General features: G+C 44.1%; 5 protein-coding genes across 6 annotated transcripts; 2 read left to right on the forward strand and 3 right to left on the reverse strand.

Annotated features, from left to right (window-relative positions):
- Positions 1-389: 389 nt before the first annotated feature.
- Positions 390-6,820, forward strand: LOC4336637 (acyl-CoA hydrolase 2). Of its 2 annotated transcripts, XM_015781562.3 has the most exons (17): positions 390-563; positions 639-731; positions 1,430-1,497; positions 1,963-2,044; positions 2,179-2,225; positions 2,335-2,460; positions 2,839-2,916; positions 3,425-3,512; positions 3,908-4,020; positions 4,962-5,024; positions 5,096-5,151; positions 5,488-5,580; positions 5,844-5,900; positions 5,977-6,078; positions 6,164-6,212; positions 6,304-6,372; positions 6,472-6,820. In XM_015781562.3, exons 1-17 carry the CDS (start codon positions 548-550, stop codon positions 6,556-6,558), a joined length of 1,287 nt encoding a protein of 428 aa, XP_015637048.1. In that variant the 5' UTR covers positions 390-547; the 3' UTR covers positions 6,559-6,820. The 2 variants fall into 2 exon arrangements, with proteins under 2 accessions (XP_015637048.1, XP_015637047.1); XM_015781561.3 differs by having other exon boundaries at positions 390-731.
- Positions 6,821-7,106: 286 nt separating this feature from the next.
- LOC4336638 (uncharacterized) lies at positions 7,107-8,644 on the reverse strand. Its single transcript, XM_015781563.3, has 2 exons — positions 8,325-8,644; positions 7,107-7,687 (listed from the first exon to the last, which is right to left on the reverse strand). The coding sequence occupies exons 1-2, from the start codon at positions 8,572-8,574 to the stop codon at positions 7,473-7,475; spliced, it is 465 nt and encodes a 154-aa protein (XP_015637049.1). The 5' UTR covers positions 8,575-8,644; the 3' UTR covers positions 7,107-7,472.
- A 302-nt stretch (positions 8,645-8,946) lies between these two features.
- Positions 8,947-12,131, reverse strand: LOC4336640 (uncharacterized). Its single transcript, XM_015779577.3, has 2 exons — positions 11,621-12,131; positions 8,947-9,279 (listed from the first exon to the last, which is right to left on the reverse strand). Exon 1 carries the CDS (start codon positions 12,042-12,044, stop codon positions 11,637-11,639), a length of 408 nt encoding a protein of 135 aa, XP_015635063.1. The 5' UTR covers positions 12,045-12,131; the 3' UTR covers positions 8,947-9,279; positions 11,621-11,636.
- Positions 12,132-13,285: 1,154 nt separating this feature from the next.
- On the forward strand, positions 13,286-16,156 carry LOC4336641 (subtilisin-like protease). The gene has a single exon (XM_015778917.3). It carries the CDS (start codon positions 13,480-13,482, stop codon positions 15,859-15,861), a length of 2,382 nt encoding a protein of 793 aa, XP_015634403.1. The 5' UTR covers positions 13,286-13,479; the 3' UTR covers positions 15,862-16,156.
- Positions 16,157-17,894: 1,738 nt separating this feature from the next.
- Positions 17,895-20,177, reverse strand: LOC4336642 (subtilisin-like protease 4). The gene has a single exon (XM_015779734.2). The coding sequence runs from the start codon at positions 20,175-20,177 to the stop codon at positions 17,895-17,897; it is 2,283 nt and encodes a 760-aa protein (XP_015635220.1).
- Between the last annotated feature and the right edge of the window lie 4,574 nt (positions 20,178-24,751).

The raw sequence follows: 24,751 nt of genomic DNA on the forward strand, positions 1-24,751 counted from the left end.
AAAAAAAACTAAATACATTTGTTTTATCGAGTTCAAATGTAATTATTTACCACTTTATTTAATCTTAATATATTTATCTCATGGTTTTATAAACTACAATATAATAATTACTAAAAATAAATTTATTTTCGAATAAATCAGAGAGTACAAATAATTTTATTCTACCATGGAGGGGTTATGTCCACACGTGTAACTGCCGAACTGTACTGACAGGTCATCCGGTCCCACCTGACAGGCAAAGAAACCTCGAAGAAACCCACCCCTGCTGCAAGTCTCCATCCACTCCCACCTGACAAATTGGACCACACAGACGCGATATCCACATCTGTCACGTGGATAATAAAAACACAAAATATAAAATTATTCGTGTTCTCCTCTTCCTCTCCCTCGTCTCCTCCCAACAAGTCGATCTCCTTCGCTTTAAATTTTGTGGTAGATTTTTGTCTCCTTCGCTCTCCACGCTACCGCCTCGCCGTGCCGGAGCCCGGGCGTTCCCCGCCGCCGAGAACCTCCGCCTCCGCCTCCATCTCCTCCGCCGCCGCCGCAGATGGATCGGGAAGAAGGTAAAGCAGCGCAGAGCCCGCCGAATTTAGGAGCGCTCCTGGCTAATCCGAGGGGTGGTTGCCATTGGTGTGCAGTGACGGAGTTCCTCGGCCAGGTGCCCCTCCTGCAGTGCCTCCCCAGCTCCTCCATCCGCAGGATCGCCGACGCCGTCCTGGTGAAGCGCTACGGTGAGTAGCACACGGTCCCCATCACTGTATCACTCGCTCTAGTTTTTGCGACCTTCGATTGGTTGGTGGTTATGGTGAACGTGGCGGCGGCGGATTCCTGATGCTCGTTGGTGGGAGATTTTTTTTTAGATTAGTAAATTAGCGGTATTCTCCAATTGCGTACCCGATTTTTGTGGAGCTCGCTGGCTATGTTTGATTTGCTGCTGTGTATGTATATGTATAGGTTTAATCAACTTGCTTAAAAAGGTGACTATTAGAGGCTTAGAGCATCACCCCCTATAATAGGGTGCTTCCATTCAACGCCCAAGCTAGCTACTATAAGATTCATTTTTTTTAGAACAATAACAATGTTATAGATTTTCTTTATAGATCATGGGGAACTGGGGATATCATTGGCAATAGTACACATTGATTTGACATGTAATGCTTGAGAGAAAATTGGTATCAGTTCAATAACGAAGATCAGGCATCCAAATCCTTGCAAGCGAGGACTCAAGCCTGGGTGTTCACCTACGCCTGCCACCTACCTCACTTCCTCTCACTGATTTAGTGATTTTTAGTTCTCAACGCATGTTTGGCATTATCCCCTTTCTAGAGAAGTGTTGTTTCTTTTTTTGGTACTGAAAGTGAATGTGGTTTCAAGTTGGAATCAAGCTGATTACATGTCTGTTCGTTGTGATACTTTTCGAATTTTGCAGAACCTGGTGGTTACGTTGCTCGTGAAGGTGACCCTGTAGATGGCCTTTACATCATATTGGATGGGCAGGTATGAATTGGAGTATATTATTTCTTTGCTTAGCATTTATTGGCTTTTATGATTACCATACTTTGGGAACAAATATGCAAGCTGTCATTTAGCCAGTTGTCAGCCGGATTCATTGACTAGTACTGTTTGTGGCTGTTCCAACTACCACGCTGGAACAATTGATGAATTGTTCTTTAAAAAAATATTCGGTCATATTTTGCAGCAATGATCATTTATGCTGGGACTTGGGGTGAAGGATCAGTTTGTACTTTGTAGTTTCACACTTTCAGAGTATCATTGTTGTCCTGATAGCCAGTTCCTTTGCTCCTGCCATAACTGAATGATATAATCCAACTGTTCTACTCTCATGTTTTTTTTTGTTATTATCATAGTTTATATGATCAGTTACATTATCCTTGTGATCTACTGATGAAGCAGAGGCCATGGAATTCTCAGTATTAATTCTCCATCTGCATTATATTGCAGGCTGAGGTTTCAGCTCCTGCAAACACAGAAGAAGAAAACCGCCCTGACTATGTGTTAAATAAGTATGACTACTTTGGTTATGGTAAGAACTATCATTACATGACTTCTGATTTTTATAGTAGTTCCTTTTTTTTTATCAAGTATATAAACCATTTTTTATAAGATACGGAGCAGCTCTGTTTGCGTACTATTCTAATATTCTGCATTGTTTTGTAGGAACCAATAGTTCTGTGCATCAAGTAAATGTTATTGCAGTATCAAAGGTTCCTTGTTCATGTTTCTATTTTTAATAACAGTATAAGCTGATGGTGTCCCTACTGTAATAATAAATATCTTCTGGCTTCAGCTTATTGTTAGTATCCTATTTTGCAGCTGACCTGCTTCGTATTGCCAAATCAATATGGACACTTGTTGCAACCAAAGACCATTTGGAGTGCAGAAGAGACACCTGAGAACCATTCTTTGCTAGAACAAATTTTGCACTTAGAGCCATTGGAGGTAAGTCTAAATGTGTTGTGATGTTTCTGTTTTGTAAAGGTATATATCACTTTACAGTATGATTACTGTGCTGAAAAATTATCAGGTATCCTAGTTCGTAAGATCTTATGACTTATATACTACATACGCTAATTTTGTAGCTCTACCATTCTTTTTACCACCAACAGCGTGTTAAGTATCACCCATTAGAGGTTAACCTGATTTAGATTATTAATAGATCAGGCTTTCATTTACATCATCTAAAAGAGACAATTTAAGGTGGATTTGCAGTTTCATATTTACACCTCCTATTTATAAGTGGAAAGGGCAAAATATTTTGTCACAGCAAGTCAAATTTAAGTCTGTAAACTTTCTCACTGTAATCATTATCTTTTTTAGGTCGATATCTTCCGTGGGTTTACTTTGCCAGGAGCTCCGACTTTTAGGCAAGTTTTTGGAGGACAGTTGATAGGACAGGCATGTTCCAACTAAAATATCTTACTTTCTATTATCAATATCTGCTGGATGTTTGTATTTCACCACTTCCTTTTTCTGTTATGTTGCAACATTCATATTTAAGTAGAAGTGCATGAATCCATTTGTGAAAAATAAAAGATAAAAAAGGGAGCTTCTTTAACATGCTTCTGAATCATTTTTTTGCTGCTTTTTGGAAAACTTTTGGACTTTCCTCGTTGATCACAGAGGGCCAGTTTTTGTAATAGCATGGATGTAAGTGCCAAAGGAGGAAAAAACATTGTAAAGGCGGTTCACATAGGACAGCATTATTTTGCTCAAACATGTTTTCTTCAATGGTATATTAATCTTCTGATTAAATTGTTAAATTGTTTGTCCATGAAAATTGTTTTTCCACTACTCATTCTCATGCACTCCCAAAAGAAAGTTCAAACACTAGAAAGAGTACACACATCCATGTCAAAGATTTTCACTATGTCTGAACTTTGTTTGTTATTGGACCCTCATGTAGGCACTAGCAGCAGCATCCAAGACCGTTGACTGCCTAAAAGCGGTGCACAGTTTGCACGCAATTTTCCTTATCGCAGGAGACAAGAATTGTAAGTTCTCTAAGCTTGTGTAGTAGTTCTCTTCTCAATCAAGTTGAATTTAAACTACTCCAACAAAAAATGCAATTTTGGGAACCACTAGTCTATCATATCACGAAGAGGTGACCTAAGAAGAAACCAATGCCAACAAAATGTAACTTTGATAACCACTAGTCTATTAGATCAAGAAAGGATGGTTTAAGACAAAGCTTTACTCTGCCTTCCAAATTATGCATTGTCCCTGACTTAGAAATGAGCAGTGGATTAATTTGTGCAAACTTTTTTATGAGTCTATCTTTTGAGCTGTCATCTTAGTAAGCTGCAAATAATTATGCAGTGTAATTTTATTTATTTGAAAAAAAGAATAAATCTGATCATGTCTGTTTCTGTTTTGTCCTCTGTTGTAGTGCCAATAATATATCAGGTTCATCGGGCGCGCGATGGAACAAGCTTTGCCACCAGAAAAGTGGAGGCAAAGCAAAAGGGCCTTGTCATTTTCACCTTGATTGCTTCATTCCAGGTGTTTATCCTTCTGGTACCCAGTTTTGTGAACAATGTACAGCCTCAGGAAAATTTTGGCATATTAGTATTGATCAAGCATTTGATTCTCTCGATGGCTTCCATTTTGGGCCTGTTTGGTTCTCTTCCATTGCTAGCCTTGCCAATTTTTTGGCAATGGCAAGATTTGGCAAGCCAAAAAAATTGGTGGAGGTGGCTGTTTTGAGTGATACCAAAATTTTTAGACTAGGCTAGTGCTTAAGTTAACCAAACCAAAAAAAATTGGCAATGACAAATTTGTGGCTTCATTCCTACAAACCAAATGAGCGACATTTTTGTAGCAGTGCATTATTTGGTAAGGTTGGGTTTGGCAAAGAAGCAAACAAGCTCAACTCCCTCCCATCATAAATATTTGGTGTTTAGGACAAGAATTATTAAAACTTTTGAAACTTCGACCATGAATAGCTTCTCAAATGCTTAGTTTAAAAACAAAAAATGGGTATAGACAGATTTATTTTTAAAAATAATATCTTAATATCATGAACTTACTAGATTTGGTAAGCCTATTCTAATATAAAACTGATAGTTAAAGTTTTAAATGTTTGACAATCTTGTCCTAAACGTCAAATATTTATGACCATAGGGAGTAAAATTTTAACTACACTTTTAACAATATATTACAGTAAAGGTAGTGGTCAAAACTGTGTTGTGGAGACCACATCATTGTTTATAAACTTTTTTTGTGACTAGAGGGACCAGTAGAATGTTCTTTTTGCAATATTCAATATTCATACTGAACGCTGTCAACGATAACGAACTGTTTGAACTCTTGTTAAATCCTGAGGAAATGTGTATTTTCATGTTTATACTACTTTATACATTAAGCCAAAAGGTTCGTGAGACTAAATCTGCCAGCAGAAGAATAGATGGTATCTAACTTCTGCATGATCAATTATGTTGCAGAAAGACGAATTAGGGTTTGAGCATCAAGCTGCAATCATGCCTGATGTTCCTCCTCCAGAAGAGGTAATTTTTTTTCCTTTCCTGTAATGTATATGGGAAAGAAGAATTGATAATTAATAGGTAATCAAATGCAGCTCCTGAATCTGGAAGAGATACGGGAAAGAAGACTTACTGATCCTCGCTTCCCAATGTAATTTTCATGACTTCCAACCATATATTTGATGATGATAGTTTCCTAGCTAATGCAGTTCTCAGATGATTCATCTTTAATCTTCAGAATAAACTTCTTTTATGTTATTGAGAAAGCATTATATTTGTCACCATTTATTTCTCGGACACTATATTTGTCACCATTACTCAGATGAATCTAGCATCTGGTATTACATAAATTAGAAATTATCTGGTAGTATTTCTCACGTTTAGTAAATCAAGCATTCTATCTTCTTAAGCTTCAATTATAACTGTATTTGGTTCGTGCCACAGTCGCATGCCACCTGGCAAAGTCTTGACTGTTAGTCATCTGCAGGCAATATAGGAACTCAGCTGCCAAGAAAAAGTTCGTACCTTGGCCCATAGAAATGAGGTTTTGTGAAGATTCAGCATCTCAACATAAACCAAGGTATGTACACACTGTGTTTTCTTTCAGTGCAGCCTGCTCATACCTTCTCTCCTCCCCTAGTTGGTGATAACTGATAAGTTTACCACGAAATTCTTGTGTACTTTCATATTCACGATTCTAAATTCCACTGTGAAAACATCCAATTTTAATTCCATTGTGCAAGAATTTATCGCATTTCCTGCTACATTGCAATTTAATACATTGTTCTGATTCATTAGTGCATCTATTCCATTATCTAAAAAAATGTATCCAATTTCTTTCAGCTTAAATTATTGGTTTAGAGCCAGAGGAAAACTTTCTGATGATCCAGCACTGCATAGGTTTGCCATCTAATCACTATACCGTGTTTCTTGTATTATAGATGATTGGGCACGACATTAAACCATGGTATTACAGGTGTGTTGTAGCATATGCTTCGGATCTACTATATTCTGGTGTCAGCCTAAATCCTCATAGGGAGAAGGGTCTGAAGACATACTCACTCAGTCTTGATCACTCGTATGTTTCAGCAAACCGCACCCAGTACTGCGATTTTAATTAATACAACTCGCTAGTAAACCGTTTGTTTGTTACTGTTCTGCAGGATTTGGTTCCACAAGCCTGTGAAAGCTGATGATTGGCTTTTATATGTGGTAAGCCATTGATTTTTACCTCTCAAATGATACACAAAACTAAATTTCTGCTTGAGGTTCTTATGGCAACACCTTCCCTTAATAAACACAGATCGACAGCCCATCTGCACACGGTGGGCGGGGTTTTGTTACAGGGCGAATGTTCAACCGACAAGGAGAGGTATATGCCTTCGTTGTTTCAAAGCTTAGTTCAGTTCTGCATTGCTTCTGTGATGGAAATGTTTATCAACTTACTATGATGTCTTCGCAACTGCTTTAGCTCGTCATGTCGTTGACCCAAGAGGCGCTGATTAGGAGGGCGAAGACGCCAGGACAACCGTCACAAACCCCAAGGCCAAAGCTTTGAGAGGTGCAGAAGAGCAGTATTATCGTTTCATTTTTGGCACTTTCACAGTTATTTTCCTTTTCAATGGAAGTCTATAACACGTAGACGTGAAGCCGAAGTATAGCATACTGCATATATGTAGCAAGAAAAAACGATGGTAAAACTGGTTCTGTAATTCACGAACAGCTTACTGACATACCACGTATGTATTGGATCGGGAAAAATAAGCGAAGAACTTGGTATCGCTTTTTTTTTATCTCAATAAAGCCTTCAATTATTTCAATTTAAGCCTTCATGGAGCATAAATGGTTGGATAAGTACACATCTGATAAGAAGTTTGTCTAAGCACACATCTGAATAGTTGATATGAAAAGCACGGGTAAAATTTGTCTGTGACGCTCAGGAGATTTACTAATATTCCAGTTACAAGCAGCTCCTCGTGAAGGATTCTCGCAATATTTGAAGTGTCAAAACAAACAGTATGTCATCATCATGTAGACACACGACATTTTACATCCAGAATCAATCTAGCCGTGGATGTCCAGTACTTAAGATAGTGAAAGCAAATCACACAAAAAAAAATCCTACAAATTCAACGTTGTAGTATTCCACACAATCACAATGGTCGGTTGGGATTTTGTCAACAGCCTTACAAGCAAGAGTGGTGACAAACAGCTACATGTTGCTTTCTGATTAAATACAAGTAGAAAACATATTACAAGCCACGCCTAACTAAAGCTGTCTTGTTAGTAGAAACTCCCACTACAAACTTCTGTTGAATCCCTTTTCAAACTACATGCTGCTGAATCAGCCTATTCCAACATCAAAATGCTACAAATGGTATACTGCTGAATCAACACAAAGACTTACCATCAAAATGCTACAGATGGTATGCATAATGAATCATACAAGAACATGTTACCATCAGTCCATCACTACCGTTTAGTTTTGAAAACGGGATGGATATTCACATTCAAATGCTCAAGCTTCTCGATCTTTGCGATAGATTCACCGATTCTCTTCAACACCATGGGCATAGCCCCAATATTCGCCTCACTTTTGGCCTTGACGATCCTTAGTTTTTCCTTCTTCTCTTGGTCAACTTTCGCAACTGGTGTTCCAGCAATATGCTGCGATGCAGTTGTAACTTCTGCAATGTACATAATGTTGTCAGCATCTGACACTGGAATTACCAAGAGAAATTGCCATCTATATCTTCTACGTTAATTTGCTCTTTTAATTTTTTTTACTTATTGATGGCAATGGCAATTAAACTGGGACAATGCAAACTTGAGAGTCATTTTTCACATACTTAGATTAGGTTGCAGTAGAGAACAGGAACAGGAAAAGCCTCACTTTTCTATGTCTAACACTTCAACAACATACTTTCATGGTTTACAGTTAGTGACTGGTGCAAATAATTATCATCAACAAACAGGTTTGATGCCGAAATCATCGAGCTTGCTAGGTAACTGAACAGGAATCTACCGATACGGGAAGGGAAGGTACATTTTCAATGCATACTGTCAACCAGGGGGTAGGGACCAAATTCACCGATTATCACAACCAAAGAAAACCAAATGTCAAATCGCAGTTTAGATCCGATAAGTCGTCCTCTCTTCTTTCCAAATCAACTGAGCCCTAACTAACTGGTGGTAAGTAACACTAGCATTGCTCGTATATACGATAAACCCCAAGACCTACTATACTAATCACGCCCAAATTATACGAACACCAACAAGGGGACGAACAAATCGAAAACCCTAGTACGCCGGAAGCGCGCATACCGAGGAGGCGGGGGCGGAGGGCGGTGAGGCGGGAGGCGGCGGCGTTGAGGAGGCGGGCGGCGTCTTCGCGGCGGTGCTGGAGGAGGCGGCGGCCCAGACGGTCCACCTCCCGCTCCAGCTCCTCCATGTCCTCCTCCTCAGCCGCCTCGTCCTCCCGGGCCGGGGCGGCGGCAGCGGCCGCGGGGACCTTGCGCTTCCGGTGGCTGCTCTGGGCTCCAGTTCGGCTTGGGGTGAGCGAGGCGCCCGCCATGGGGGGGAGCTTGGAGCACGTGAAGCCGCGGCGAGCGGAGACCAGAGAGAGATGCTCGAGCGGAAGGAGCGGAGCGGAGCGGAGAGGCGGATTCAATTTGGGAGGGGGGAGAGATGGGACTTTGGATGAGTGGGACCCACAAGGCCACAACGGGGAAGAATTCGATTTTGAAAGTCTTCGAGAAAACACAGTTCCTGCCCCTGGACACGCATGTCAGTACTAGTGCCGATCAACCGCAATAATACTGTGGCCCTGTTTAGTTCTAAATTTTTTTTTCCAAACTTTCAATTTTCCATCACATCAAACGTTTCATACACACATAATTTTTCTATCACATCGTACCAATTTCAAACAAACTTTCAAACTTCAGTGTGAACTAAACAAGTTAAATTTTCTTTTAGACGATGGCGCTCGGCCCAGCTTTTCATAAAAAGCATACGAGGTTCATACAGCAAAATGAAGAAAAACAAAAACTGGGTAAGCCAGTTCGAGAGAAGAGCAAATGCTGCTGGCACAGCCAGACAAGCCAGAGAGATTGCATCTGAATGCACTAAGAGAAAGAGAAACTAGATTAAGCCTGAACCGCGCCTTCCACTGTCCTGGAACTTGCCGCATCCCCTTGGACCTCGAGTGAATGCTGGCACGCAGTAATGTTTGAACCGTATCCAGCTCCCCAATCAGCTTCTGTTGCGCCAAATTTCTCCACTGCATCAAAAACGACATCACCTTATGAGGTAATTGCATCACGTCTTTTAGCAATTTATCTTCGAAAACCCAATCATTACGAACAAGCCAAATAGCCCAAAAACAGGCCGCAAATAGGCAAAGAATAGCCCTCCTGTTGCTCACAATTTTCCATTTAAAATCATTTACTACCCGAAAAATTATTTGAATTTTTTGTATTTTAAAATTCAAATTTTATATAGTTTAATCAAACCCGGATGGAGATATGACCAAAATAAAATTGGTAGATCTCAATGAGTTCTACAACTTTGTTTTTGACAGTTTTTTCATATGAGTTTATTTAGTATCATAAAATTCAATTCAAAATTTATTTTTGCCTATAAGGCTAATTTGCCTCCTCAATGAGTTCTAATACTTGCTAAATATATATTTGATCCAATTAACTCGGTTTTGCTAGTGAAATATGTGAATGGATGTGAAATATGTAATCAAAATAGATGTTATGTGAATGTGGTTGTGTTAAATATATTGATGGTTGTGTATGTGCATGGATGTTTAACTTCTTTGGAAGTCAATCCCCAAAGAACTTTGAGGTTAAGCGTACTTAGGGTGGAGCAATTTTAGGATGGGTACCTGACCGGGTGCACATGAGTGAGGACAAAATGTGTCCAAAAAACAAAATTTATTTTTTTTTATTATACTCATCCGTGACGGGCTATAGTTTAGGCCCGATTGAGATGAGAGCCATCCGTGACGGGCTATAGTTTAGGCCCGTTAGAGATGAGAGTTATCCGTGACGAGCTATAGTGTTGGCCAGATTAAGATATGTGTCATCCGTGACAGCCGGATGCCCGATTGATATATTTTCTTACATCAGTGACTTTTGCTTGGGCCGCTATCCGATAGAGATGAGGCTTAGACCCGTTACAGATGACCGAATCTGTTCTAGTGAGGGTCTATGGAGCAGCGAGTTGTGAAATTCAGAATACAAGATTGAATGCTCCTTGAAATGTGGAGATCAAACGGAATTTCTTATAGTTTAGTTTAGTTTCTCTAAAATTCTTTTAAATTCCTCCGTTCACCTGAATCTTCAGTCATATCGACCGTTATATAACCAGCAAACGCAAGTAGCAACAGAATACTCCTATCAATTTGCTGTGTTCACCGAATACTCCTAACAACGCAAGTAGCAACAGAATACTACTAGTGTTGCAAGTTTTAAGCACCACTTATTCGGTGGCCTTTATGGTGCTGATATTTCTCCGGGTTGCGTGTTGACGTGAGTCAGATATAACTGGAACCATGATTTTTTGCGAGAATATTCCTTCCTAAAAGGAAGCCTGGAATTTGCAGCAAACCCTCTCCCCCAACAATTTGGCATATCCTTTCCCATCTCTTTTCATCACCCTTTTTTCTTAACAGAAACAGCCACCAAAGAATCATAGTACTATTCTGTGCAACTAGTATATGATTGATCGAGACGCAAGAACAAATTCCACATTAGCAGTAGGCATAAGTCTTTGTTTATGTGTATGTAGTGTGGTGAAGAAATAGACGGTGCGATCAAGCCGCATTTGTGATCAGGTATGCACAATTTGCGTAAAGCGAGATGGAAGTTTCAGCAGCGTGTGTTCAGTCTATTTGGAAACGTAGATGAAGAACAGAAGAAGGGTCAGTACTCAATAAGTCACTATTCAGTACTCAGTACTCAACACACCGCTTATGACTCGGTACTCAATAAGTCACTGAGTATTTGGAATGGTGAAATTTGATAGAACTTTGTTCGGATTGCCAAAATTCGTTTGCTGGACAGAGGGGATCATTTCAGTGAAAATCATTGCAAGTCTGCACAAAACGCTGAAAACATATAGAGTAGATCGCGATTAGCTAGCCTATGCGAAGATTATTTCAGTGAAAAGATTTTCCTTTTCCTTCATCGAAACTGATACTAGACTATATCAAAATAATCTACTTACTCCCTCCGTCCTAAAATAAGTGCAGCCATGGTTTTCCACGTCTAACTTTAACAACTCGTCTTATTTGAAAAATTTTTGAAAAAAATTTAAAACATAATTCACGAGTAAAGTAGTATTCATGTTTTATCATCTTATAACTACAAAATTGCTAATTATAAAAAAATTTCGAATAAGACGGATGATCAAAGTTGGGCGCTGAAACTCATGGCTGCACTTATTTTGGGACGGAGGTAATACAAGTTACAAGCCATGATCCGTTCATCTGAATTCTGACATGTATGTACATTCATCTGAAAAAACATGCGGAGTACGTAATGACAGTTTACCACTGGGCGAACAAAGCTACAGCTATGGCAAAAACAAACCATGTAAGTAAGATTAAATACCACATGCCACGACTCGTCATGCCGAGGCCGCCGCCGGCGCTGCGGGCGGGAGCCTCGGCGAGCCGGCGCTGCGCGGTGGCGCGAACCTGGCGGTGACCGTGAAGTCCGGCTCGAGGCAGCCGTCGTCGAAGTTCTGCGCGTAGCTGAGCGGGTCGTAGTTGAGCCCCCCGGCGCCGAGGATGGAGCGGCCGCCGCCGCCTCCGCCGTGCCGCCGCCTCCGCCGCGCCACGCTGAGCTGACGCAGCCTGTGCCACAGCGCCGCGAGCCCGAGCCGGCCCCAGCACGACGACGCCATCGCCGCCGCTCCCCCGCCGCGCGCCGTCGTCGTCCGTCGCCCGTACGACGACGCGTCCACGTCCGCCTCCCCGTCGTCCCCTCCCTCCTCCGCCATCGTCGCCGGCAGCCTCCCCGGCGATGCCCACATGGCAGACAGGAGGCACGCGACGCGAGAGCGCGAGAGGTTTGTGCGTGATGCGTGTGCTGGCTTTGGTTTTTCTCTCGGGTAGATGAGGCGCGTGGAGGGAGAGGTGGCGAGCCGTTGGATGCGAGAGGGGGACGGCGGAGATGGGGACGTGGGGGAGGTGGTCCCCTTTGCCCCGCGGGCAAATGTGGCACGTCGCATCGTGCCAGGCGGGATCTCGGCTGACGTGGGCGTCGCTTGCTCGCATGGCGACGGTTGGGCACATCATTTTCAGGTTCTCGGTACAAGCAACGTGTTGCTCGTTGCCGTGTTCAATCGTATGGTTTTCTCTTCTTTTTTTTTTTCAGGGCAATCGTATGGTTTTCGATCCAACAATCAAAATTATAAATACTGACCACGGTAACACTACGTGTATAGAATAAAAAGAAAGGTTCAGATAGATGAGGATGAAAAAGATAAAAGTGCAAGGCAAGAAATTTCTGTTTAAGTAACTAACTGAACGGGATCATCTTATTACAAATATAATTCTTTTATATAAAATTTAAATGATAGAAATACAATTATTACGGAATAGAATGTAGTAGTTTTCTTAAAAAGAAAATTCAATTAATATCCAGTAACCAGTTTGATCTGCTACTCCCTCCGTCCCAAAAAATAAGACATATCCATCCAAAATTACTTATATTTTGGGGCGGAGACATCATAAGATTTGTTCTATGGATTGTTAGGCTGTGTTCCTCTCTACACTTTCATATCCTCTACTTCCTCGTTTTTCATCCACACGTTACCCATACGGCTAAACGGTATGTTTTGTCAAAAACATTCTATAAGAAAGTTGCTTTAAAAAATTATATTAATCCATTTTTCCCACTTATTTAGCTAACACTCCCTCCGTCCCGCTCATTAAGGCGCACACATTTTAAAATTCAACTCTTTAAATATTTAACCAATAAATATTTTATTATAAATTAAATTTTATGTAATGAAAATAATATCATTGGATTATCATTTACATTCACTTTTACTATATGATTAAGATTTTGTTATGAAATTGGCAGCTTGCTCGTTCGTTAAAAAATATGATTTTGTTACTACAAACATTATAGTATATGAGAAATTTAAAGTTAAATATGAATTTTAAAAAATGTGCCAAGTCTGACCGCGTCTTAGTGAAGTACTTAATTAATCGTGGACTAAACCCACGAGATCTGCTGTGAGACCAGGAACAACATGCTAAGCTCAATGGAACTCCTGGTCACAGAACATAGATAGATGATCCCCATGACCTTGCATGCCATTTCTATATTAAGCATCTTATCGTTTGACCACACAACATATACGACCATTTTTAGACCGCGAGAAGAAGCGTCCAATATGTAACGTTAGTTATCTTGGACATCTCCCTCCTAGACCTCATTTCGTTTAGCTGCCGCACTCAATGGACAATCGTAACCATGGGCGGTGCTCGTTGCCGCGGCTCGCCGTTGGCGCCGCCGTCCTCCTCCTCGCCGTCTCCCTAGCGGCCACGCCGGCGGCGAGCCATGCCGGGCACGATGACACCGGCTTGCACAGCAACTACCTCGTCATCGTGCGCAAGCCGTACGCGTACGACACGAACCTGTACAAGAACGTGTCGAGCTGGCACGCGTCGCTGGTGGCGTCGGTGTGCGACATGGCGAAGGAGGCGCTGGAGAGGGACCCCTCCTCCGTGTCCCGGCTCATCTACTCCTACCGCAACGTCGTCAATGGCTTCGCCGCCCGCCTGACGCCGGAGGAGGTGGAGGAGATGTCCAAGAACGACTGGTTCATCCGCGCCGACCCGGAGAAGACGTACCAGCTCCAGACCACCCACACGCCGCAGCTGCTCGGCCTCATGGGCGGCGCCCGCCGCGGCGGCGTGTGGAACACCAGCAACATGGGCGAGGGCATCATCATCGGGATCCTCGACGACGGCATCTACGCCGGGCACCCGTCGTTCGACGGGGCGGGCATGAAGCCGCCGCCGGCCAAGTGGAGCGGCCGGTGCGACTTCAACAAGACGGTGTGCAACAACAAGCTCATCGGAGCGCGCTCCTACTTCGAGTCGGCGAAGTGGAAGTGGAAAGGGCTGCGCGACCCGGTCCTGCCGATCAACGAGGGGCAGCACGGGACGCACACGTCCAGCACGGCGGCCGGCTCGTTCGTGCCCGGCGCCAACGTCTCCGGCTACGCGGTCGGCACGGCGGGCGGCATGGCCCCCCGCGCGCACATCGCCTTCTACCAGGTGTGCTACGTGGAGAAGGGCTGCGACCGCGACGACATACTGGCGGCGGTGGACGACGCCCTCGAGGACGGCGTCGACATCCTGTCGCTGTCGCTCGGCGACGAGCAGGCCGGCGACTTCTCCGACGACCCGGTCTCGCTCGGAGGCTACAGCGCTGCCATGCATGGCGTGCTGGTCAGCGCGGCCGGCGGCAACACCGGCCCGGGACCGAGCACCGTCGTCAACGAGGCGCCGTGGGTTATCACCGTGGGGGCAGGCACCACCGACCGGCGGTTCGTCGCCACCGTGAAGCTTGGAAGCGGGGTTAGCCTCGACGGCGAGTCGCTCAGCGAGCCCAAGGACTTCGGAGCCGAGATGCGGCCGCTGGTGCACGACGTGGGCGACGGCATGTGCACCACCGAGAGCGTACTGAGGGCGATGAATGTCACCGGTAAGATCATCATCTGCGATGCTGGTGGCGACGTGAGCGTCGCGAAGGCCAAGTTGGTGCTCCGCTCCGGCGCCGCCGGCATGATCGTCATCGCCCCTCAGGTGTACGGTTCGGTGATCGTCCCGAGGCCGCACGTCCTCCCGACGGTGCAGATGCCATTCATGATAGGGCAGAAGATCAAGGCTTACATCCGGAGCACGCCGAGCCCGACGGCGAACTTCATCTTCAAAGGGACAGTGTTCAAAGCGAAGTCGCCGGTGGCCGCGCCCTTCTCGTCGCGGGGGCCGAACAGGCGGAGCAGGGGGATCCTCAAGCCCGACATCATAGGCCCCGGAGTGAACATCCTCGCCGGCGTCCCCAAGATCGAGGACTTGGCGCTCGGGGCCGAGGAAGTGATGCCCAAGTTTGACATCAAGTCCGGCACCTCCATGGCCGCGCCGCACATCAGCGGGGTCGCCGCGCTGATCAAGAACGCGCACCCGACGTGGTCGCCGGCCGCCATCAAGTCGGCCATGATGACGACGGCCGATTACACCGACAACCTCCGGAAGCCGATAACCGACGTGGACGGCGCGCCGGCGACCTACTACGCCATCGGCGCCGGCTACGTGAACGCGCGGAAAGCCATCGACCCGGGGCTCGTGTACAACCTGTCGTCGCTGGACTACATCCCCTACCTCTGCGGGCTCGGGTACAAGGACCAGAAGGTGAACTCGATCATCCACCCGGGGCCGGCGGTGGAGTGCGCCAAGATGCCCAAGGTCGATCAGAAGGATCTCAACTACCCGTCCATCACGGCCGTCCTGGACATGGAGCCGTACGAGGTGAGCATCAACCGGTCGGCGACGAACGTCGGGGCGGCCACCTCGACGTACGCCGTGGAGGTGGACGTGCCGGCGACGCTGGCGGTGGAGGTGAACCCGGCGAAGCTGGAGTTCAGGGCGCTGAACGAGGTGCTGAACTACACGGTCACCGTCAAGACGGCCTCCGGCAAGGCGCCGGCCAGCACGATCGAGGGGCAGCTGAAGTGGGTGTCGGGGAAAAAGTACGTGGTGCGCAGCCCGATCCTCGTCTGTGCCGGCACCGGCGGCAAGAGCGCCGCCTCCATGGGGGCTGCACCGGCGTAGAGCACTGGTCGAGCGGAGCCTAAGAGATAGCAGCTTGATGATGATTACTAGATTGCCACGCGTGTTAACGTTTGATGGTGCTTTACTCTTCGCTCGGTAGGTTTAGGCTCATGTATGTGGAGGCTAGCGAATTAATCCTTTCCTCCGCGGAAGTGGGGTGACGGGTTTTTCTTGCTGTTTTTACCACTAGTGCACGCGGCTGATCTTGACCATTCATTGATTTTGTACTCCAGGGGACGAGATGTGATTTCATCCCCGGCCCCTTAATCATGATATATGTTCATTTATTCTTTTTTTCCTGTTTCTCAAATAGATGCAGACGTGACACTCCTCTCAAATAGATGCTGGTGTGTTATATATGCTATATATGCTGTGATTATATTTTAAAGTTGATGTGAAAATTTAAAACATATAATCATTATTGTAGTTTATTTTGCCAATTGAATTACGAATAGAGAAAATATATTATCCAACTTTCATTATTTCTCCTATTGTTTATATTTTTCATAATATTACTGTTTGCAACATCACGAATGCCAAGTGGAGCTTAATAAGGATCTTGAGTTGAAGCAGTTTGCCAAGACACCAAAATACTAAAATAAAGCTGTTGGACCAAATGAGGTTCCAGGATCCATCCCAAATGCCAAACGGACCGGAGCCTAATAAGTACTCCCTCCATTCCATAATATAAGGCACAACTATTTTTATTACATGTTTCATAATAGACATACATGCAAACATGCAATTAACTATGATATCTTCTACATTAAATTATTACTTTTTTAAATCATCCACTCTCAAGTTATCTAATCATATTGGATGCATGCATTAATATTTATTAGGATGATCCAAGCTACAATATGATAATAATTATTTCTTGGTCTTTGGGTTAAGGGTGGTTGTCCCTTATATTTTGGAATGGAGGGAGTATCTTGAGCTGAAGCAATTTGCCAAGACACCAACATGTGGAAGGGCGGGCTAGCTCCGCATCTATTTTAAGTTTGAACCTGGGAAGAAAAGATTAGAGCTAGTCTTCTAGTTTTTCTTTTCGGTTGTTCTTTTTCATGTTTCTCAATTATGAGTTTTAGAATGTATGCACTCGTGTAAACTTTGATTGTGTATATCCACTTTGGATATAGAGGCCGAATTTTATCCATTATCTAAAAAAAAAGACACCAACATGTTAAAAACTATATATTGAACCAAATGAGATTACCAAAATCCACCGCTAATGCCAAACGGAGCCTAATAAGGATTTCTTGAGTTGACATGTTTTTTTTTTACTTTTTTTTAAAAAAAATCTTTTTCCGTCCCCATTCTTGATCTTGAGTAAAACTCAATAAATGAAAATCATGAACACCTCGTAAGTTTATATTGTTTGTTCTTTCTTTGTAGTTTGTACAGAAAATACTACTCTTGTATCTTATCCTGCCAATTCTTTTCATAATTTTTCAGGGCTATTTGGAATGTAGCTGAGAAGTAAAGTCACATTTTAATAAAAAAGATACCAAATTATAACCGCTCATATTAAAAGGAGACCCGTGTGGGGATGAACCTTAATAGTATAGTATAGTACTTAACTATATTTATTAATTTCGATTTCGGAATTACTATACGGCTATACCAACAAAACAAACTAAGAATCCAAAGATGACTACAATTTGGTATTTCAACACCAGAACTGTAAGTTTAAAATTTCAACAATAAGTACTGTAAGTAAGAAGGATCCCAATTGACCGAGAAATCACAATGCGCGTAACGCGTGATAATACCTCTGTCTCATAATAAGTGCAGCAATGAGTTTTTGCGTCCAAATTTGATCGTCCGTCTTATTTAAAATTTTTTTATAATTAGCATTTTTATTGTTATGAGATGATAAAACATGAATAAGACTTTACTTGTGACTTATGTTTTTAAATTTTTTTAAAATTTTTTAAAATAAGACGAACGGTTAAAGTTGGACGTGGAAAACCATGGCTATACTTATTTTAGGACGGATGAAGTATTACCGTCTCTGAATCTCTGATATATGATCAGGCGAAGGTGACAGAGACCGGGCTCCGTACGGTGTGCGTCTCCGAAACCCACCGCACTGCGCCCTGCACCACCCTTGCGCCGCCCTGCCCCGGCCACACGACCACCGTGAAATCCTTCTCCTGGTTCACTCCGGTGAACCGCAATGTCCTCGGGAACACGCGGACGGTCACGGTTGTGTCCAGCATGTCGACCGCCGCGTAGTACTCCGATGGCACCTCCCCGACGTTCTTCGCCGTGCGCCTCACGAGCACCGGCTCCGACGAGTTCCACGCCCGCGGGAACCTGACCGAGATCGACGGGTAGTTCAGCTGGTGCTCCGGGATCGCCGCGACGGCGGAGCAGTTCACCGGCCGGCGCGCGATCACCGAGACCTCCTGGCTCGTGTACAGGCCGCAGAGGTAGCCGACGTAGTCGCAAGGAGCAATGTCGTAGACCAGGCCAGGGTCGGCGGCCCTCTCCGGGTTGACGTGACCGGCGCCGGTGGCGAAGAAGTTGGCCGGCGCTCGCTGCTCGTCGAGTATCTGGTTCCCGGAGCGGTCGGTGATGTCGGCGGTGGTCATGATGGCCGACTTGATCGCCGCCGGCGACCAGTGCGGGTGCCTGCTCTTGATGAACGCCGCGACGCCGCTGAGGTGCGGCGTCGACATGGATGTCCCGGAGATGATGTTGAAGGTCGGTCCAGGGAAAACCTGCGCCGACGATGGCCCAACCTGGAACGGCCATGCGGCGAGCACGTTCACGCCGGGGCCCGTGATGTCGGGCTTCAGGATACCGGGGTTCTGAACGCTAGGCCCACGGGAGGAGAAGAAAGCCATCGCCGGAGCAGGCGTCGTGCCGAGTACCGTGCCCCTGGGGAGGATCTGCGCCACCGGGTTCGCCGTGCTGTTGATGTACGCCTTGATGGCTAAGCCGGCGACGTAGTCAACATGCGACGCCGGGAGGACGTGCGCCTCGGCCAACGTAGTGTAGCCTTCGGGGAAGTGATTGGGAAGTATCATGCCGGCGCCGCCGGCGCTCTGCACCACCGCGCCTTTGATGATCCTCGTGATGTTAGGACCACCACCGAACTCGCAGACGACGATCTTGCCCCTGACGTCGAAGCCGTCGAGCGAGCCGTTGCCGCAGAACTCGGCGGACGGCTTCCCGCTCGCGCCGGCGTAGACCAGTGGGTAGAAGGTGCTCGGCGAGTCGTTCGGCTGGTACAGCGACTCGCCGTCGAAGTAGAGCCCGTTCCCTAAGCGCACCGTCGTGCGTATCGACCGGTCCATGGTGCTCGCGGCGACGGTGAGCATCCACGGCGCGTCGTTGATCACGGAGCTCACGTTTGGGCCAGCGTTGCCGGCAGCCATGCTGACAAACACGCCCTTCTCCATGGCTCCGAACGTCCCGACGGCGACGGGGTTTTCGTGGAACGGTACGGACGGGCCGCCGATTGATATAGAGATGACGTCGCAGCCGTCGGCGATCGCGGCGTCGACGCCGGCCAGTATGTCGGAGATGGCGCAGCTCTCGTTGGGGCACACCTTGTAGACAGCGACGTGCGCGTGGGGCGCTATCCCCGCCGCGACACCGAGTCCCTGACCAAGCACGTGAGCGCCTGGCACAGCGGCTCCCGCCGCCGTGCTCGCCGTGTGGGTGCCGTGCCCGACGTCGTCAACCGGTGGCAACCGTTCACCGTAGGAGGAAGAGCTGTTCGTGGCGTTGGCGATGAAGGTGCGCGCGCCGATGAGCTTGTTGTTGCAGACCGATCCGCCGTTGAAGTCGCAGTGCCCCTTCCACTTGGCCGGCGGCGGCGGCATTCCGGCGTCGCTGAAGGAGGGGTGGTCCGGGAACACGCCGGTGTCGATCACGCCGACGATGACGCCAGCGCCAGCTCCCGAGCCGCCGTGGGACGACGACGACCACCGCTTCCCCTGCGGCGGCGGCGGAGCACTCAGCCCGAGGAACTGCGGCGTGTGCGTCGTCTGCAGCGTGTGCGTCTGGTCCGGCACCGCGCTCACGAACCCGGGCATGGCGGACACGGCGTCGAGCTCCTGCCGCGTCAGCCTGGCCGCGAACCCGCTCGCGACGTGGTGGTACGCGTGGACCAGCCGGCCGTCCTCCGGCAGGAACGTCTTGTACCACTCCTTCCGGTCATCGGCGGTGGCGGCCACGTGGCTTTCCTGCGGCTGCACGTGCACGATGAACGTGCCGATCTCATCGCCGGTCGCTTCAACGGCGATCGCGAGGACGAAAACGAACGGAAGAAAGGAGAGCAAGGAGAGCTTGAAGCCATCCATGGCGGGTTTCGTTCTGATACGACTTCTGAGCTCTGCAGCATTTGCACAAATTGGCGGCCATTTTATAAAGCTAAGCGCTTTGTCAGATTAAGCTGGCCGGCTTTTGCCTGGTCTTCAGGCCGTGACAATATGCGAGGATTGGAGGCTTGGAGCTACGGTAAAATTGGCAATTTGAAGACCGGGTTAATGAACAAAAACGGAGCGAAACAGACACATATGGCTGCTTGGGAATTGCCGCACTGTGATGGGATCTTGCTGCAGGAACGGAGCGGCAGCCGCCCGTGCGTGAATATGCGATGTTTGCCTCATAGTACTTAAAAAAACAACATAGTATTGGATGTGATATTTTCTAATACAACGAATCTGGATAGACTAGAAAATATCATCTCTAATACGTTGTACTAGAAAATATCACCTCCAATACGTTGTACTAAAAAAAAATATCGCCTCCAATACGTTGTTGCCTTTTTTTTTTTTTAAGAACGGAGGGAATGCTACATAGCCAAATGGCATTGTGTACGTCGTCTTCGTTTGGATCACATAACTCATTTTTCTGTCTGTTGAAAGGTGACCCAATTTGTCGATCATCTTAGCAAGTCGGAGCTTAGATCTAACCGCCGAAATCAACCTTCGTATAGAAACAAGGTTCGTTTATCCCCAGTTTTTTTTTCTTTCAAAGGTCGCCTAATTCTCTGATCCTAACTAGTTATAGTGGGCCTTTTTGTGCAGCCCAATACTGGCGATTCCGCGAGCCTAGCCTATCAAGGCCCATGTAAAAGCATTTGGTATCGGTCCAGATCACACGTCGCAACAGCCGCTCCCCCGGCCGCTTGCCCCGACAGAAAACGAACATTTACGCTGCGGCGAGCCGGCGACCATGGCGATTTGGTTGGATTGTGTCGGGCGCGCTGTGTTCCGATCCAAAGCGAAGTGGGTTGGCAGCAGGGTTTATAATATCGTGAGGTCATCGTGATTATCACGTACGCTAACATTTTTAATTTTTAAAATCATAATATACCTTGTAGTTATCACGTTAACTGTCAAACTGTGAGATGGTGGTAATCTCACCTCAAACATTTTGGTAAGTTGGTCAGGTATGCATGTAGCTAGCTTCTGTCCGGCCAGAGGAACGGAAAGGATTATGCCACGCCTTTCGATCGTCACCCGTGAAGAACACGAGGGCGTCTCCAGCGCCTGGACGTGGACAACAATGAACACGACGACGATCGAGTCGATCGACGAGCTCACCTTCCCTGGGCGCGGCCTCGGCGGCAACGATCGCGAGGCTGAGTAGTGTTTGTTGCATCATTGCATGGATGGGTTTGCTCGAGGTTATAATCTGAGTTGATCGATCAGTTGGTTATCAATTTCAGCTTTTTGGAAAGCCATGCTCAAATCTCAATGGAGACGAAGAATTAAGAGAGAGGAAAAAAGGCTGTGTTTAAATTTAAAGTTTAGATCCAAACTTCAGTTATTTTCTATCACATTAACATGTCATACACACATAACTTTTCAGTCACATCATCTCCAATTTCAACAAAAATCTAAACTTTGCGCTGAACTAAACAGCCAAAAGCCAAAGTAAGATATCTGCACCTGCTGGGCTGCATGTAGGCCCGCTACACCTTTTGCTTTTCTGCACAGAACATGGCCTGGAGCCTGTAGGGAGGCCCAGCGCTGCAGCGCTCGGCCTGGACACGATTTGACGTGCACAAAGATGCTTGGCGCTGGCGCTAGTTTGTTTTGACTTTGGACCAGCTCTTTGGGCTTGGGGAGTTTCTTTTAGCTTTTTTTTTTTACCAAGAGAAGCTGTATTTATATAATCCAAAATATACTGAAACTAGTAGTTGAGTTTCTCGACTTCTTCAAATTTTCCTCGAATTTTTTATTATACTAATTTTATTATACTGAAACTAGAAGTCGGCTACCAATCAATTGTTTATGAGAATCTTAAGCTCGCTCAAATACTAGCGGAATTGCCCTCGAAACCAACTTCGCTATGTAATACTCACTTTGCTCCCAAATATAAATATCTCTAGGATTTAAATTATATATCATAATATAAGCATATTCCTCTGGTTTTCATGATTTACATTATTTCGATGATTCTAAAGCTAATTACTACATGTCTAAAAAGGAAATCGAAGCAATTCAAAATGAACAACTAAAGTGATTAAAAAGGAATATTTTAACCTAATGTTAGTATTTGTTAAATATAGCAATTTATAAAAAGAAAGGATGTACAGTAGTACATATTTTTGTTTTACCATTGTTATTATAACACTATGCTTACTTTTGAAAGGAAACACAGCTATACAATACTAATTTATTTAGGATTGAGTTTAATTTGTTGTGCCACGCAAGTTTAATTAAGTTGCGCTTTGTCTAACTATGTTGAATTGCCTTTTGTGTTGAATGGACGAAGTTGTATAAATTGTGGAAATTATTCAAAGGTTCAAACAAATAAATTAAATATTATAAAGATGAAAAATAGATTTAAACAATTTTCTAAGAAATCATACTAGAAAGTTTTTCTTTTTTTAAAAAAAAAGGCCCATTTAAAAGCTCGAGAAATATACACAAATATCCATCATTCCACCTTTTTTTTAGAAATTACCGGAGGGGAGAGCTTTTCCACCTGAAATTTTCATTGATATGAGGGAGTTTGAATACAAAGTTCGAGCAAACTACAGCGTCATGCCATTAAATATTTTGAGAACAGACAGGGCGAGAGAGAGAGAAAGAGAGTTTGTTTACAGGCAGAGACAACAATCTGGTCTGACCGCCAAATACGTTCTGCACAGATAGTTGCTTCATCGATGCAGCTCGGAGCATGCGCTGGAGGCAAGGTTGTTCATTTTTTTAAACCACTTTGTATCGATAATTCCTAAGGCATCAGAAGCACGGGAGGAAGAAAAGGTTGTTTTTAAAAATATTTTCCCGGAAGGTCCATTAATAAAATTATTTATTATATACTAAAAATCCATTAAACTTTCTAAAAACGCTCTCAAGCCGACACGTGGCTCTTCTATAAACACTGCTTTGATATCTAATCATCGATTTTACTTTAAATTTGGTGGACCCACAATTTTCTACCGTTGGATTTGCTAACCAAAAGAAAAGGCCCACATGACTGTCCATATACGTACGGTGCTACGTATGCTCCCCTCCTCAATAATGAAAATATATTTTGTGATAACTAATATTTTATCCACGTACGTTATTAGATTATTTACCACAAAATTTATAATTCAAGATCCAAACTAACTATATTTAATAAGTAGAAAAATAAAACACATTTATAAGGAAAATCATATAGATATTTTAATGATCTATTTAACAACACATATCTTTGATTGGATATTTTATATTTATAGTATAGGTCTAATTTAACTACGTATATTTGCATAAATTTGTAAAGTAATATATTTTATATTTAAATTGTAGGAAATCCTATCAATTTTCTTTGCAACATTAGTACGTACATATGATTTTTGGCTTTATTTTTTCTATCGTATAATTACATACAAATGGTCTTTTTTTTTCTTACGGCAAACAGTAGGTAAGCTTAGTCCATTAAACATACTCTATTTTCATTTAATTTGGTGGAACCATTATTACCATTAGATTTTTATATTTTGTAAAAAAAATACTAAATCAGTTTATCTCTTAAATAATCCCACATTACCCCGTGTCCTCGTGTGCCTGTACGGACGTACTGTGTCCCAGTGTACCTGTAGTACGTACTTAAGTACGTCCGTACATACATATCCCCTATGTCTTTTTCTTTTTTTCCCTCCTTATACTTACATTAGATGAAAAACTAAAAAGTCCATGTTAACTACTCCATAAAAAATATATGTTTTAATATGTAAGAATATATGTTATTTTAAGTTTTATTCTAAATAGCGCATATCATGGAAACATCCATAAAAATATTAATAAATTAAAAATGAAGATCATATAATTGTATATCACTTACAAACAAAGTTAGATTGGACTTATATTTTAAAAATAAAAACAACTTAAATTGTGAGTAGCATTCTAAAAATTTACTCACTCCCTACTACATAATAGATATTTCTAAATGACATTACAAATTTATCATGAATGTATTTTTATATATTATATGTTTCTTTAGTCATGTATTTTTAGAAAATTAATGATCATATATTTTTTTTGACACCATGTGGATGTCCTTTTATCTCTTAGGCTTCATTCGTTCTAGCTCATTGGATGAGCTTACCTCGGACACGCGAAACAAAGCATATCATCAGTGTAAGACTAATTAAGTATTAAATATTATAAACTCGAATATGGATTTATTTGATATTTTAGAATACTTTGCACAATAGTTTAGGAAACATGCTCACCATAAATGAGGGAGTAGCCAATCTGATAAATACTTTAGAACTCAATCTTAAATTTATTACTAAATATATAGTATATAAAATATCATGTCAATCAGGAATAGTCAAATATATCAATCGTATATCCCTACTAATCCCTATGTATATAAGTTTCATATAAAAACTACTATCCACCAATCGTCAAGTTACATTATGAGGCATCCG

Source organism: Oryza sativa, chromosome 4, assembly GCF_034140825.1.
Source record: "Oryza sativa Japonica Group chromosome 4, ASM3414082v1".
NCBI classification, from domain to species: domain Eukaryota; kingdom Viridiplantae; phylum Streptophyta; class Magnoliopsida; order Poales; family Poaceae; genus Oryza; species Oryza sativa.